General features: G+C 43.9%; 1 protein-coding gene across 1 annotated transcript; it reads right to left on the bottom strand.

Annotated features, from left to right (window-relative positions):
• Positions 1-3,622: 3,622 nt before the first annotated feature.
• Positions 3,623-15,638, bottom strand: LOC142213215 (uncharacterized). The gene is made up of 4 exons (XM_075281474.1): positions 15,516-15,638; positions 13,291-13,976; positions 10,345-10,653; positions 3,623-4,470 (listed from the first exon to the last, which is right to left on the bottom strand). The coding sequence occupies exons 2-4, from the start codon at positions 13,970-13,972 to the stop codon at positions 4,205-4,207; spliced, it is 1,257 nt and encodes a 418-aa protein (XP_075137575.1). The 5' UTR covers positions 13,973-13,976; positions 15,516-15,638; the 3' UTR covers positions 3,623-4,204.
• Positions 15,639-17,546: the final 1,908 nt, after the last annotated feature.

The following is a 17,546-nucleotide window of genomic DNA, read 5'->3' as shown; positions in this document are numbered from 1 at the left end:
TCCTTTGTTCCCATGGTCCTGCAGTGAGAGAAAGAGGAGGGGAGCTACCTGTGAGGGAAGTGTGGGTGGGACACTAGCCATACGCTAAAAGGAATATCTAGACTGTTACGGTAGTCACTCAGCAAGGAGGCAGCTTGAAATCTGGAGGGTCAGGCCTCAGTAGACGAGAGGAGTCCAGCCTCAGTGAACCAGATTGCGGATTTGTTCTGGTATTCATTTTGCCTGTTATTCCCATTTTATTTTCTGTATTGTACTGGGCTTTTACCTGTATTTGCTTGACCAGCCATTGATGTATATTTCTGTATATGTTAGTGGCTAGTACCAACCTACTCAGGTTAATAAGTATATAAAATTTATAAAGCTGGTTTCATTTTATCCTATGAACCCAGTCACTCCTGGGGTGTGAGTAAGGGTCAGTTCACACGTGAACTGCCCGCGCGGGTTTTGACACCGAGGGAGACGCTAGCGGAAAAAAAGCCCGGCGGTCTACATAGACCACCATTGTAAAGGGGCGGATTTTGAAGCGAAATCCGCTGTCAAAACCTGCCCCTTTGCCCACGTGTGAACTAGCCCTAAAAGGTAAGAAGGGTGATCACAGGTGTGCCAAGTAGTTTGGCAAAGGCAATATTCTTCACACCTGCAAAGAGGACTTTTCTCTCCATTAGTTTCAGTACAAAATCAGCAGAAACCTGGAAGCCCCCATTATAGTCTATAGGGTCAGCATGTTTCCATGTGTAACTGCTTTTTAAGCGGATAGGATTTCCGTCTTTTGTCTCCCAATGGATGGGAACCCGAATGCTAGACCTTGTGCAGGTATTGAGGCTTTGTTTTTAGGGTTCCTTTAATTCTGCCTACGGTAGAGGTCACAGCATTAGGAAGATGGTTATGACTTATTGCTGGCACATATATGCAAGCAGGCATAAAGAAGCATGTGTGTGTAGTGTATAACAGATAATATATGATACTGACCAGTGGCGTAACTAGGAATGGCGGGGCCCTGTGGCGAACTTTTGACCCCCCCCCCCACACACACAACCGACACCCTCCTCCGCACTCTATTATGTCCCTTAGTAAGCCCTGCACACAGCATTATGTCCCTTAGTGGCCCCTGCACACAGCATTATGTCCCACTGTGGACGCCCATAAACAATTATTATACTTTGGGGTCTTTTCAGACCCCAGAGTATAATAATTGGAGACCTGGGGGAATAAAAACATTAAACAAAAAAAAACAAAAAAAAAAAAAAAAAAACAGTTGCTTACCTGTCCCCCGGGTCCTATGCTGTCTGCCGCCGCTCTTGTCCTTCTTTAATGACGTTGGACATCACATGACCCGGGAAGCAGGCCGGGTTCATGTGACGTCAGACAAGTATGAAGGAGGCCTGGCAGGATCGTGGAGAGGTAAGTAACAGTATTTTTTACGTTCCCTTACCTCTCCCGGGCCTCCGATCATTATACTCGGGGGTCTGCAACCTCCCCTCCCCCCTTCCCCCCGAGTATAATGATAGTGCTTGTGGGGCCTGTGGTGTCACTTACCGATCCCGGCCCAGCCAGGATCAGCAATTGAATAGGGCACGTAACGGCCTATTAAAAAAAAAAAAAAAACAAAAAAACACAGCAGTAGCGGCTGTCACTGGGCCCCCTAATGGCCCGGGCCCTGTGGCAGCCGCCTCCGCTGCCTCTATGGTAGTTACGCCACTGATACTGACAATATTCTACTATACTCGTGATCACATTATCAGATCAATCAAGCTCTTGGGACTTTATTACAGATCTGCATAGAAGGCCGTGATATAAAGAACTGCTGACATTACGATGTTCCACACAGATGGTCTATAGCCCCGAATGTGCTGAATGTATTCATTTCTATCTGCCTATGAAGCAAAGAGAGCGCTTTTCATTTGTATGCAGATACTGGTTAATAGTTTTATGCTAATATGTAACATATTTTCTAACACGCGACAGTGGAAAGGATATTAGAAAATAGGAACTTAGAGCAATGAGGCATTCGCCTGTAACCAGAAATATCGCCCCACCTACACAAATACAACACAATTCTGTATAAAAAAAAAAAGATTTTATTTCAATAAATAGATCAGTTTAATAAATAAAGATATGTTCCCCGGATAAAATATAGGGAGCCATGGGAAGGACAAAGGGATAGCGGGCACCTTGTTGCTACTCCCTCCAATTGGAGGATGCCCAGATTCACAGTGTAAATAGGGGATTTAATGCCCGAGGTAATTCAGTCTCCCGCTTGGAAGATTTAAGACACAGATAACGGGGGATGGGCAGGAGTTGGCATGAAAATACCCCTGGAAGGAAGAAGGAAGGGGTGCTACGTTTCAAGCAGATACCTCATTTTCGCACAATGTAATATATATATTAAAAAAAACAGTTGTCACATTGTTATTGCACATAATTCTTGTTGCAAATCGATTTCTAAAAATATTGTCCGATATTATCCACTTTCTGCAAGTAGAAAACCCTGGAATTCATTGTTCCTTTTTTTCAATTTAGCGTGCAGCCCTGTCCACCGGCTGAGAGGGATTACATCTGTTATCCGGCAGATTAATGTTATGTAACCATTCCACTTCTTCTTCACCCTAAGCCTATTGGCCAATGCAGGAATCGGTTTTCTTCGCTTCCAATGCATTAAATTACATGTGAACGGGCACATAAAACCGCAGATTACGCTATTAGGATGCAAATTAACCCAAGATATGGTTCAGAGAGAATGCATTTCTGTCTATTCACCCCAATCGGGCAACGACAGCGTGAGAATAGCTGTATACAAGCTGTGTAATTATAATGTAATAATATTGGTGCAGCACCAAAAATGGCTGCCACATGTATAGACGGCAGGTGCACGTCCCTTTTTTTTTTTTTTTTTTTTTTTTTTTATTAATGCCATTATTTTGTCTAGCCTCCTTTAGTCCAAATTGGTAGCGAGCCAAGGCTTTAAAGGAACATAGATTGTAATGGTAGAGGTACTGAATGTCATCTACATGCTACAAACGGAAGGCTTTCAGGATTTCTACATTGGCATGGTCAAGGGAATCTGTCACCATGAACAATCTAACCTATTGGTGGCATGTTATAGAGCAGTAGGAGCTGAGCAGATTGATATATAGCTTTTTGGGAAAGATTCAGTAGATCTTCTGACATATTAATTGAAATCTTACATCATGGTGGACTTAGGAGTCCAGTGGGCAGTCTTCGTCAATAAGAAGAACCGCCCACTGCACTCCGAAGCCTAGAAGGAAGATATTTCAATGAATAAATTACATATTATACTGCATCTGTCCCAGAGCTCTATATTATTGAAATCTCTGCTTATTCTAGGCTTAGGAGTCCAGTGGGCGGTCTCACTTGTTGTGTAGAACCACCCACTGGACTCCTAAGTCCAGAACGAGCAGAGATAAGTTATACGTTGTACTGAATCTTTCCCACAAAGCTATATATTACTGAAATCTCTGCTGTTTTTGGCTAAAGAGTCCATTGGGCAGTCCGACTGAGTAGGACTGCCCACTGGACTCCTAAACCCAGAATAAAAAGATATTCTGTATTCAATAAGTTACATTATAAACCAAATCTTTTAACTATATATAAATCTGCTCAGCTTCTTCTGCCATATAACCAGATGCTTTGAGTAAGACTGCTTGTGCAACGCAGTATCTGACAGAGGTTCCTTGGGCCCACCCTACAATAACTCTTAGGAAATGGGCCATATTATCCTATGGAGTCTGGGCCCACTGGCGGACACTCTGGTAGTCAGTGGGTGGGTCAGTGCGAAACTGGTTCATCGTGACAGATTCCCTTTCAGTACAACCATTCCCTTCCTTCCATTACCTCTAATAGCTTATTTCTGATATTAACACACAAAACAAAAAACATAAAATGGCTAAATAATACTTCAACAGCCCTAGTTATCGTGTCATCCAATAATACTCAAGCTGCCGAATTTAGGGAAGATCACAGGTCCTTAGGGGTTTGATACTGCAGATTTCACTTTATAGAGTATAGTGCTAGTCTATGGAGGCCTGAAGCTGCATTTTTTGTGGACGTAGTAGCGATTTGCCTGGTGGATCCTGACGCTGCATTTCTATAATGATCTCATTTGGAAGGTTTTGCTGCTTGTTTAATCACATCTTGTGCAACATCAAAATTGGCTTCTTCCATCTTCTAGATTTTTTTTTGTGTCTCACACGTCACTCTCAACACCCCTCAGTCTGGGTACAAGGATTCTTGGCGTGATGCCTGCATTTAGGTCAGATTCAAACTCCAGGAGCTGCCCCATGAAATTCAGGTTGGGCGATATGATCGGACGCTTCCCCTTCACAAACTTGTAGGCATCTCCCACAGTCATCAATGTGTGCTTCATGAGATATGCAATGACCACAGTGGCAGATCGAGAGACCCCAGCCTGGCAGTGAATAAGAACGCTTTTGCCTTCCTGTTGTGCCTCTTCTACAATAAAGACAAAAAAAAAAAAAAAAAAAAACACAAGTCAGTTATCAGCTGTAAAATTCATGGATAACACAAACATACTATACAAGGTTCCTCCAAAGTGTCTATGTTCCATAAATTATGCATCTGATCACACAATCCTATAGTTCTGTTTTCCGCTACAAAATCCACTCCAATTTCCGCCTGAACGAGCCTCCACTGATTTCAATAGGAAGAACACGCTGATTTTTTTTTTCTTCTATAGTTTATATGAAACTATAAAACCTCTTTCCATAAATGAATAGTTCTGGTAAATATAAGAAACTTTGTAATATATCTTAAGGAGATCTGTTTCCTTCTTCACTTATTAAGCTGTTCTCCTGTTCCTTATCTCCAATGTGACTGCTTGTTTACATTATATTCCTAACCATATTCGCCTTCACACAGCCTTCTCTATGGAGAAGGTAGGGGTGAAGTAGTATTTTTCTATGGGCGGCCTGTTAATTGATTTCTTGCCTCATTCTGTGTACTCATAGCCTCTCATCTACAATCTAGCGGTGTTACAAAAGCAAGTAACAGCAGAAATTATTTGTCTGTCTTTTCTATCCCCTTCCCCCCTTCATAGACTAATATGGAGAAAGTAACTGCCTGAAAAGTGGAGAATAAAACAGATTTCTTTAATAGGATATATTTCAAAGTTTCATATATTATCCTGTATTATTCAGTTATATAAAGTTGTTTATAACTGGAGGTAGACTTTAAATGTTATACATGAAAATGGACCCCCTTTTATTGACTAGTGAGAAAATCTCCGTCAGCGAGTAAAGTAATATGTGGTAGTACTCACTCTGAAATGACCACTACAATACAAAGATCCTCATACGCTAGGTATACTCAATACAGGGGCATAGCTATAGGAGATGCAGAGACATCAGATGCTACCAGGACTTGGACCCTGAGGGGGCCCACTGGTTCTTCTACCACATAAAATATACCAATATTCTAAATGACACAAGGCATGGTGGACCCCCATTACAGATTATGCAATAGGGCCCAAGAGCGTCCTGTATTGTATTGTATACGTACACCCTGTATATAGTCTAGACAATTTCAAAATTGTTCATCTTTCTTAAGCTATATTCACACTCATGTCTGAAGATTCATTAGGAGTCTTGTCTGGTAAAATGATGGACTCATAGGTATCATTGTTATTGTTTGGCTACTATGATGGAGCAGAACAACCACAATGAATAAAGAAGATGTGAACAGAGTCTTATGGTCCATGCACTTATCTGAGAGCATTCGAGTTGGGGGGCAAGTTTATCACAGAATACAGTCAGATGACATCTGGGTACATTTCATGATACATTCACATTATAGATGAGCGAACACTGTTCGGATCAGCCGATCCGAACAGCACACTCCCATAGAAATGAATGGAAGCACCCGTGACGCCGGCAAAGTCAGCGTCACAGGTGCTTCCATTCATTTCTATGGGAGCGTGCTGTTCGGATCGGCTGATCTGAACAGTGTTCGCTCATCTCTAATTCACATCTAGGGGGCTTCTGGATCCATTCCATCCCGATAGCTCCTATCCTGCTCCCCCACATTATCGGAAAGGAATGGATCCGGAAGCCCCCTAGATGTGAATGCATCACAGAATATACTCAGATGTCATCCGAATGTATCCTGTGATAAACTCAGGACTCCAACTCAGATGCACAGTGGATCAGTAGTTGTACATGGGCCACATTAGATGTATTTGTCAGCAGGACTGGTGAACCTTCTATTATATACTCTCTCCCGACATCTGTATTTTTTTTTTATAACTCAAATTTTTATTGAAAATTTTTTTAAACAATAAGAAAAGAAAAAACAATTACAAGTTACAAGGCGAACACCCGCCCTGCGAACAGAAAAAGCACACAGTGCAACACAAAATACAATCAGAAGAATAAAATTAAAAAAAAATAAAAAAATAAAAAAATAAAAAAAAAATAAAAGACAAAGAAAGCAACATAGAAAAAAAAAGAAAAAGGAAAAAAAGGGGGGGGGGGAGGGAGGGGTTAGTGGGACAGATGAGTGGGGGAGAGGACTAAATGTGGGGGGTGAAAGGGTAGGTAGGGGTGAGTGTGAGCAGTCAGGAAACCAGTGAGAGCGCTCGCCAGGTCATCCATACCACAGCCAGTTGGGAAGGGCTCGGGAGCAACCACTGGTCAAATACCTGAGACGAACAACAAGAGTATCAATCAGAGGAGGGGTCAGAGCCCAGGAGCGTCCGGTACTCTGCAGACTGTTGAAACCTGAACCAGTAGAACCAGGTTTTGATGTACGCCTCAGTCGTGCCATGCAGGAAAGACGTGAGATTTTCCATGCGCATTATCTTGTTGACCTTCGAAATCCAGAGGGAGAGAGGAGGAGGATCCACTCGTTTCCAAAAAAGGGGGATACAAGCCCGGGCAGCGAGGATCAGGAATCTAAGTAGGGAACGCTTAAAGACCTTTACAGAAGACTCACAATGATTAAGGAGGAACAGGGCAGGGCCCAAATGGTGAGAAGTTTCAGTAAGCTGGAGGGTTATCCGCTTGACCCCCTCCCAGAAGGACGAAAGGGCAGGACAGGACCAAAAAATGTGTAGCAGCGTGCCTTCCTCGTCGCCACAGCGCCAACATAATGGGGAGACCTGAGGAAACATAGCATGGAGTCTCGTAGGAACCCTATACCATCGGGACAAGATTTTGTAGCTGGCCTCCTGGTGGCGAGAGCTGATGGAAGCAGTATGAGAAAGGCGAAAAATGCGCTTACGCTGCTCCTGAGAGAGGGAAAGGGACAAATCAGATTCCCATTTCAACAAGAACGGCGGAACAAAGTCCTCCGGAGGTTCAACCAGGATCCGGTAAGTGAGCGAGAGGGAGTGGCGAAGGGGGCCAGCACCAACAAAAATCTTCTCCAAGGGGGTAGGTTCGACGCGGAACTCTGCAGGAGCAGGGAGAGAATGTAAAAAGTGACGAAGTTGCATCCCCCGCCAAGCATCCAAAGGGGGCAGCTCAGGAGGGGCCTGGGAATTCAGAAGTGTAGTCCATCCCCCAGCGTCCTGGAAGTGACAGGCACGGAAAATCCCATGACGGCGCCAATTACGAAAAACTCGGTCAAACATTCCAGGTGGAAAGGCAGGATTGCCCAGCACTGGGAAAAGAGCGGAATCCTTAGGGAGGAGAGTGGAGCGAACAAGGCCCCTGGAACAAATCCGAAGCGTGGGACCAAGGGTAGGGTGAGAAAAGAGAGATGACAATGAGGAGGAGTCCAGCCATGGGGCAACCTGCAAAGGGATCGGAGAGAATGCCTGTTCGATGTAGACCCAAGGTTTAGAAACAGCATGCCTACACCAGTCCACGACACGAGTCAGGTGGGTAGCCAAGTAATAGGACTTCAGGTCCGGAAGCGATAAACCACCGCAACTCTTGGGACGAAAGAGAAAAGCCTTGCTCACTCGGGCGGGTCTGCCCGACCAGATGAACTTCAATTGGACGGAAGTGAGGGATCTAAGAAAAGACAGAGGGATGTGAATGGGAAGCGCCTGCATCAAGTAGAGAAGACGAGGGAGAATGTTCATTTTAAAAATCGCGCATCTCCCGAACCAAGTAAAGGCTCCAGCGGACCATCGAGTACAATCAGCCCTGATAGACGCCAGAAGTGGGGGGAAGTTGCAACGAAAGAGATCTTTCGGGTCCGGAGTAAGATAAACCCCCAAATATTTGAGAGAAGTGGGGGCCCAATGAAAAGGGAAAGATTGACTCAAGGAGGTGGCCGCCGAGGAGGAAAGGGTCACATTAAGGGCTTCTGATTTCGAAAAGTTGATTTTAAAATTCGAAAGGGTCGAGTAAACCTGAAAGGCAGACATCAGAGCTGGAAGAGAAACATGAGGGAAGGAAAGAAAAAATAGCAAGTCGTCTGCATAAGCCGCCACTTTGTATAAACAGGAAGAATGAGCAGCGCCTGAGATGTTCGGGTCGGCTCGAACCTGGCGGAGGAAGGGTTCAAGAGTCAGGACGAAAATGAGAGGCGAGAGGGGGCATCCTTGCCTAGTGCCATTTCGGATAGGGAAGGACTGGGACAATAAACTGTTCACCCTAACCATCGCTGTAGGGAGAGAGTATAGAGCCATGATCCAACTCATCATGCGATTTCCAAGACCAATATGTAACAGGGTCTCTTCCATGAACCGCCAGTTGACCCTGTCGAAGGCTTTCTCAGCGTCAGTTGAAAGAAGCATGAGAGGAGAGCCCGATTGTTTAGCCCCATACATGAGGTTGATAGCTTTGGTAGTATTATCTCGAGCCTCACGGCCGGGTAAAAATCCAGCTTGATCCGCGTGAACAATATTTCCTAACAAGGGCGATAAACGCGTCGCAAGGATCTTGGCTAAAATTTTTAGGTCAACATTGATTAGCGAAATGGGGCGGTAGTTAGAGCACAGAAGAGGGTCCTTTCCGGGTTTGGGGATAACCGCTATGTGAGCACACAGGGAGTCACGACACCGACATCTGTATTTTAACATGTAGAAGATGCTTTAGTTCTGAAGGAAATAATCCACTGCCAGCTGCTTTTTCTCCTCTCCATATTCAGACCACATGGAAACCAAGTTGAGCGTACATATGTATGGGGGGCTCTGGATAGGGTCAGCTGCTCGATATGTCATGTGTATGGTCAGCCTTACAGAGCCAGAACTAGGACTGGATCCTACGATATGTAATCATAAAACTCATGTCCACAGAAACTAACAACTAACTAACATTTACTGCCTTTTTCATTTATAACCGAGTAAGAATCTACCGTAGTACTAGCGACATATGGCATCAGAGTAAATGGCAAATACCGTGTAGGTTCAACGCTGCTACAAAATGAATCAATAGCTTAGGATCTCAACCTGAGGAACATTTACCCCAGGGTATCCATGCCATTTACTCACATGGTGCGCATGCTGTGCTTTTAATAGCACAGTGTGTGCTCTTAGCCTTGGGGTTACATTGATGTAAATTGTATAAATAGGAGGAACTTGGCTTGAGAATGATTGGAAACGCTGGATATAGGTTTTATTTGACCAGTTAAAGGGGTTTGACATGGCTTTTAGATTGATGACCTATGCTTGGGATAGGTCATCAACTGAAGATCCGCGAGGGTCTGACACTTAGGACCCCTACCTGTATCAATCATCAGCAGCACTGTCCGAGTGCCACTTCTACTTGGCATTGCACATGACATCACGTTCATCAGTCATGTGGCCCGATCATAGCTCAGTCCCATTCAAGTGAGTAGGCAGAGCTGTGAAACCAAACACTGCCGCAGCAGAAATGTATGGCACCATGGTACGTACTGAAGAGACTGCTGTATTCATTCATGTTTGCAGCGTCTTCACGCAGATGTTCGGCCAGTGTTGGACCCCTGACTATCTTTAATTGATGGAAAGGTCATCAATTATTTAGCCTGGAAAACCCCTGTAAAGGGTGGTATCAAGGTAAGATGTCTGACTGTTGGTGGTCCTAATCCTGGGACCCCCACTGATCACAAGAATGATGGCCCACGTTCCCCTATATGAATGGAGCAGCAGCCAAGCATGCACATCATTGCTCCACTCTAGGGGAATGCCGAAAACAGCTGAGATCTTATTTAGCTTCTCATTGACAGACCCATAAAGATGAATGGAGTGGCATCATCCATGCTTGTACTCTACTCCATTTTTATTATCGATGCAATTCCAACTCACATATCCTGGGGATAAGTTATAACCTTAAAACTTGGTACCCCTTTAACAGTTTTTGGATCTTAGTATATCTGTAGGTAAGGTGTATATGTATAAGGATTTGAGTCTAAAGGAAGGAGAAGACGATCACTTACCAATGAATTCAAAGGCCTCCTCAAAGTACTGGCGGAGGTCCTGCTTACTATTATCAGTGGCTGGCAATCTCTTGTAACGCAAGGCTCCAGATTCAGCATGGTACAGAGGCAGGTGGGTGGTGACGTTCAGAACGTGTCCTATGTTTAGGGTTACCATACGGCCTAGGTCTTGGGCGTCCTTTTCATTGCCCAAATAGAGGAAAGGCAAGATTGGGCTCAATTCAGCTTTTTCAACATCAGGAGACAATGGCAGAGCAGGAGTCACTTCTGGTGGTATAGCACAGTCATCAGCAGGGGGGTCGGTCAAAACTGTCAGAAAAATATACATTGTTAAAAGATAACCCTAAAATGCAAGATTATTTTATATAATAGGATTACAAGCAACAACTGCATGTATTTAGGTGTAAGAAAACATAAGGTTGGGTCTGTAAAATGTCCCATGCAGATGACAACAGTCTGATTCCAGGTAGTGCAGCAACGCTCCCATTACTTAAAGGGAAGAAAGAAAAAAAGAAAATGGCCGCGGGCATACGCAGTCGGCTCTGCCCGAGGCCCAATGGCAGAGCCATCTGGGCATGCCTAGAAATTTGAAGCCAGCGCCAGAAGACGACGCGGAGAGAGGTTGTTCTAGGCAAAAATAGAGGCAGTGCTGGAGATTTTTCTCGCAGCATTGGGGACGCCCCCAGTGCTATTTGAGCGCTGAGGACCGCCCCCAGTGCTGCGAGAGAACTCATTTGCATACAGAAGAAAACTGGGATTTCTACCAAACAGCCTCGCGGATAAGACATCTAAAGGTAAGAGAAGAATAGTCTTTCTTAAGGCTATTCCTATGTGTTAGGGAGAAAAAAAAAAAATAGCATTTTAATGATTGAATCCCTTTAAATAAGAGATCCTGCCTGCACTTCGTATCCACTGCTGTAACTCTAAGCGCTTGGAGGCTACTGAAACAACTGATCTGTGCAGGCGCTGGGTGTCGGACCCCACAGATCACATACTCATGACCTATCCTGGTCATCAGTATGAAAAAAATCCTTTAGGTACTGGACAACCCTTTTAATGGCTGTTTTTACACCATGAGTTTGTCCCACGTTTAGTATATGTATGGCCTATACAGGTGCCGTCAGCAGTGTGACATCCTTTCGCATAGTGTCCCATTGTAAAAACCTGTATAAATTAATTTGTATTACAGGATTTGTTGTGGCTACATGACAATTCAAGTAAACTGCATGCATGCCGCAGAGTTCCCAGCCATGCTACATACAGCCTCAGTGGTTGTGTTATAATAGAGCTCTGTTCAGACTAGCATTTATAATTGATCCCACAACAGCTATGCTGAATACTAAAGGAGATACCGCTATTCCTAATTTACCCCATTGCCTTTAATGAAGCCCTTAGGGATTTCAGGAGCGCCGCAGACTGTATTACTTGTCCTATCAAAAATAACAGCTTGATGTAACTCCCGATGGAACCCATTAATGCAAATTTTTCCTTAACTCATCATCTTTTGCCCTATAAAGTAATTTGTATTGTAAGATCCAGTCATTCTCCTGCTCTGTATCACCATGAAGGAAGGCGAGTCATAGACGCATAGGTGTGCCCATGTGTCACCTGCAAGACATATGTCTATAACGTGTCACACAAATAAAAGCGGTGCTCTCTCTTATTCCTTCCTGTCCAGGAGATGACTTTTCATGAGTAGCTACATGATGTAATTGAATTAGTCGGGAGCCTCCCTATAGAAGGTCTCCAACCAACATGTTCCTGCTTGGCCTGTACATTATGTCACCTGATATTTATGAGTACATGGGTCACCATTGTATTACACATGTACATGCGTTATCTATTAGTCATCTCGGATCTTCTATTACACAATCCTACAGTGTGATACACCTGTCTTCTTACCTAATGTCATCCATGTTTAATACAAAGTACTGGCGACGTGCACGGTTATATACCAGACAGAGGGTCACAGATGCTAGGTGGGTCTGTACCCTCAACTTTGGTGTCAAGTTTGACTTGCTTGCCGGATTCTTCAATGGCTTCTTAAATCATTCCAACACTCGCTAACTAACTAACTCTCTAACTAACTCAGTAATCCTGTCTTATCCAATTTCAGGTTACGTGGATCTGAACCGTCATGACCTGCGTTTGGATTAAAGTCGTGTGATGGCGTCAATTTCTGAAGGCCACGTGTTTTACTGGACTTCTGTTCGGTGGGGTCATGGATAATTGCTAAAACCAAACCATCTAAGGCTGAATTCACATAGATGTAATATGGTCTGTATAATACTAGGTCTGAACATGTGTCTAATGACCTGAACTGACAGCATCATAGATCCCTACTACTACCCTAGGTCATTGCATCCCTGGCCAGGTAGGGATTTACAGCTATGATATAGTGCGTATAATACTTATGTATTACAGCCTAAAAGCGATCATGCAACTTCAATAGAGATTGGCAACAGCCAACAGATATTCCTTCTAACTTGCCCAAACACATGAATGCCCGATCCTTTCTTCTACCTATATCATATCAGGAGAAGTTGGAGGAGAGTCAGGAGACCCCCATATACAGAAGACAGTCCTGACCAAATCAGCAGGTTCAAGTTACTTTTTTCTTATGGGTTTGGGGGCCTTAAAGGGTTTGTGCAATATACAAAACATAGGGTAAGTGGGTGATAAAGTGTGTGAAAGACTTTGGTCTGACCACTAGGGCCCTCCTCCAAACATGGGCGTCCCCTATATGAGTGCATTTGCTTGGCCTCTGCTCCATTTACTTCTATGAGACTGATGGTGAACTGTGAATGAAGCAGTGACTGAGCATGTGCAACAAAAGGGATTCGGGGACCCCCATTGTTATGGTCAGTAGGGGTCCAATCACAAAAATAGGGATAAGTTTAGTTTATGGCAATAAAAATATCATGTTGATGTATGTTCATGAATTACCTCTTCCTCCTGCAGAATTTTCTTTCTCGCTCAAGGGCTCTAGGAGTAGGTATAAACTTTGAAGTCTTTTAGTCGTCCCAACTGGAGACATTGGTGGTGGGGTGGAGGGAGGAGGCGGAGAGCGTGGCAGCACGGGATCATCTACCTCCAATCCTTCTAAACCTCTACAGTCCAGTAACAGCGGTGTTCCTCCAAGCATTCCTCCACGGGTCCGGGACATAATTTTCCGTGCCAACTCATCTGGCCAAATAGCCCGTACACTATAATCATCATCCTCATCGTAGCTTACCCTTGAACTCCCCACAAACTGTGGATCGAACGTCACTATAGGGTCACAGCTGCAAGAGGAACCTACAGACTTCCTGGGAGGACGAAGCAGTCGCCAACAGCCTCGGCAGCCACATTTTAGAGGGTGAAGAGCCCAACGGAAACATGAAGGTGATCGTGGGGAAGGCGATGGAGGAGAACCCCTCCGACGAGAACAAGGTTCCCGTGGCCAGCGGGGAGGTTGAAGTTGGGGTAGCAGTCCAGGCAAAGTGAGGTCAGCATGGGATGGTGCCCGGTGTCCTGGCTGCAGACCCCGGACTTCAGGGGCCATTCTTGCAGGTGGAGTTGTACGTAATGGAAGGGAGCGGGGACGAGGCAGGGGAACTGAACGATCTTCTAAAGGCACAGGGGGCATGATGCTAGAAAAGAAATTAAAAAAAAAAAGGCATTTTAGATGCTAATATGTAGCATTACAGTCTGCCCTATTGCATACAGTATAAAATATTATCCAGGGCTGCCAGACGTATGGGTCTATGCAGAAAACAATGCAGCATTTCAAAGACACAATGCAAATCCGACTGAGGAGACAATGCAAACTGTATGTGATCTGGAGTCAAACATAGTGTCATACCGCGAGCATGCATGTAAATACAATACAGATGAAGTGCATCGCTCTCCCCCGTCTACGTCCTTTCCTCTCCTTCCCATTTGTGGCTCTGCAGTAGATGCCTCTCCTCCTAAACGTGAGCTCCATCTAATCTGTACAGATCACCTTCACATAATGCAGCGGTTCGGGCCAAACAATCGCCTCCGAAAATGACAAATCTACAAGCCACGGCACGTACATGCATGCCCAGTGATATTAGGAGAGACTCGTATCATACAATATATATCTATGTGTTATATACAGCGCTGCACAGAGATAATAGGAAAGAGTCATATCATACAATATATAGGTATACGTTATATATATAGATATATATAGTGCTGCACAGTGATATTAGGAAAGAGTTGTATCATACAATATATAGGGATATGTTTTATATATATATATATATATATATATATATATATATATATAGTGCTGCACAGTGATATTAGGAAAGAGTTGTATCATACAATATATAGGGATATGTTATATATAGTGCTGCCCAGTGATATTAGGAAAGATTTGTATCATACAATATATAGGTATATGTTATATATAGTGCTGTACAGGGATATTAGGAAAGTCCTATCATACAATATATAGGTATGTGTTATACATAGTGCTGCACAGTCATATTAGAAGAGTCATATCATACAATATATAGGGATATGCTATATATAGTGCTGCCCAGTGATATTAGGAAAGACTTGTATCATACAATATATAGGACTATGTTATATATAGTGCTGTATAGGGATATTAGGAAAGTCCTATCATACAATATATAGGTATGTGTTATATATAGTGCTGCACAGTGATATTAGGAAAGACTCGTATCATACAATACATAGGTAGATGTTATATATAGTGCTGTATAGGGATATTAGGAAAGAGTCATATCATACAATATATAGGGATATGCTATATAGTGCTGCACAGAGATATTAGGAAAGACTCATAATATACTATATAGGTATACGTTACATATAGCACTGCACAGTGATATTAGTAGTGACATATCATACAATATATAGGTATATGTTATATATAGCGCTGCACAGGGACGCTGGGGAAGTTAGATCAGATGCATGGAGCTAGACTGTTATGAATTAAGCACATACACATATATGAGTATATAGTATATATACATACATTTATATACACACAGATTATATATAGACAGATATATAATATACAGAAAGATATACATTAGATAAATACATGTATATTTATAGATATAATAAACAGACATATGTATAATATATACACACACATACTATGTAGACATGTGCTGTATACAGGCTACTACCTCTGTCAGCTGCTCCCCTCCTCTGCAGACACGGGCTGCCGCTGTGCACTTGCCCTCATCTGTACATGTCTGCCTCCCGGGTGTCACGTCCTTTGTGTGTGCGCCCGTGTCAGCGTGTGTGTGTGTGTGTCTGCTGTGTGCACAGGGTGACACTGAATGACGAGCACCAAGCCCCGCCCCCTCCACACGAGATGACATCACCGCCAGCCAATCAGCGGCCTCCCCAGCACTACAACCGGTGTGAGTGCTCGGCGCTGATAATGATGCCTCACATTCTGCTGATTACAGGGAACAGGGAGCACAAAGAGCGCCCGAGGGCAACAAAGGATGACAGATGTGGACCCCGCAGAGGATGACTGGGGCTCCTTATTGTTCTCCTGCCCATAGACCAACGATTTACATCACCACTTAGAACGTCCTTTAAGCTCCGTTCACACACTCTTTTGTTGCAGTTCTTGGAACTGGCTTAGAAATTCATGCGGTTCTTTTGTAAACGTTTGTTGTGGAGTCTATGGGAAATCGTATGAAGGAAAACCCACAATGTTTTGTGTAGGCTGCGATTTGGCAAGAAAAAAGTCATAATGGACCTAAAAAAAAATAAAAAAAATTCAGTAATGCTTGGTTCACATCTGCGTTGTATTCTGTCCAGGGGAGTCCGCATGGGATCCCTGAATGGAATACCAAACGCAACTGCAAGCGCTGTGCAGTAAAAGCACACGGACACTATAGACTATAATGGGGTCCATGTGCTTGCCGCACGCTGGTCACACGAATCATGCGCACAGGAAAGTAGATTTTGAATTACTTTCCTGTCCGCATGATCGCTGCGGAGATTTGGCTGCAAGCACACGGACCCCATTATAGTCTATGGGGTCCGTGTGCTTTCACTGGCACATCGCTTGCAGTTGCATTCGGTATTCCGTTCGGGGGGGGTCTTCATGCCGACTTCTGAGGACAGAATACAGATGCTTATGTGAACAAGGTTTTAGGATTCATTCATTCAACCATGTGCAGTATACAGGTCATTGGTATCTATGTGTCATCCGTTTTCACTGACTTACCCCTCGTTCACATCTGCGTTTGATAACCCGTTTGGGGAGTCCGCATGGGGACCCCCCGAACAGATAACCAAACGCATTTGCAAGCGCTGTGCAGTGAAAGCACACAGATCCCCATACGCTATAATGGTGTGCTTGCCGCCAGATCTCCGCATAAGTCATGCAGAGAGGAAAGTAGATTGTGAAGTACTTTCCTGTCCGAATGTTCCCTGCGGAGATCTGGCGGCAAGCACACGGACCCCACTATAGTCTATGGGGATCTGTGTGCTTTCACTGCACAGCACTTGAAAATGCGTTTGGTATTCTGTTCGGGGGGTGCGCATGTGGACTCCCCCGCACGGAATATCAACGCAGATGTGAACTAGGGGTTATACTGAAATGAATGGACGAGCCATAAATATAGACACGTATAAGACCTACTCCATAGTTTCACACAGCTGTAAAAAATTTAAAAAAACATGGCTGTGTGTATGGGTACATAGAAAGGAACTGCAAACAAAAGCTACGGGCCTTAAACAGCAGAAAATGCAATCCCTTTGGCTATGAGGTTGTTCACACTATTGTTAGTAATGTCCATTGTAGCATCTGTTACTAAATGTTAACAACAGATCTGTCATGAATATGTTAAAAATCCCATTGATTACAATAAAATTTGATCTGTTGTCCGTTTTCTCCAAATCCGTCGCATTTCCGTTTTTCAGGGGACATAATATGCTAGCCATTTTTGTCCAATTTTTTCTGCACATGTTCATAAAGCAGAACAAGAAAACAGACAGTAACGGACACATTAACAGTTCCAAGTCCGACTCTATCATAACGGACATCCAGCGGCAGTGTGAATGATCCTTTTGGACACGTTGCGGCATTTTGCTGGGTTTTTAACCAAAGTCAGAAGTGGATTTAACAGAAGGGAAACGCCTAAAGCTAGGTTCACACTAGTGTTCCAACTACGTTCCAGAATCCACTTGAAAAA

The sequence above is a fragment of the Leptodactylus fuscus genome, chromosome 7, assembly GCF_031893055.1.
Source record: "Leptodactylus fuscus isolate aLepFus1 chromosome 7, aLepFus1.hap2, whole genome shotgun sequence".
Classification (NCBI taxonomy): Eukaryota; Metazoa; Chordata; class Amphibia; order Anura; family Leptodactylidae; genus Leptodactylus; species Leptodactylus fuscus.
The sequence above is the reverse complement of the archived record's forward strand: the minus strand, read 5'-3'. Positions and strand labels throughout refer to the sequence as shown.

Coding starts and splice junctions, on each gene's coding strand:
- LOC142213215 (XM_075281474.1), bottom strand. CDS start 13,972: ATGCCCCCTGTGCCTTTAGAAGATCGTTCAGTTCCCCTGCCTCGTCCC. Junction 10,654..13,290: donor AAATTCTGCAGGAGGAAGAG/GTAATTCATGAA, acceptor TTTTTCTGACAG/TTTTGACCGACCCCCCTGCT. Junction 4,471..10,344: donor GGAGGCCTTTGAATTCATTG/GTAAGTGATCGT, acceptor TCTTTATTGTAG/AAGAGGCACAACAGGAAGGC.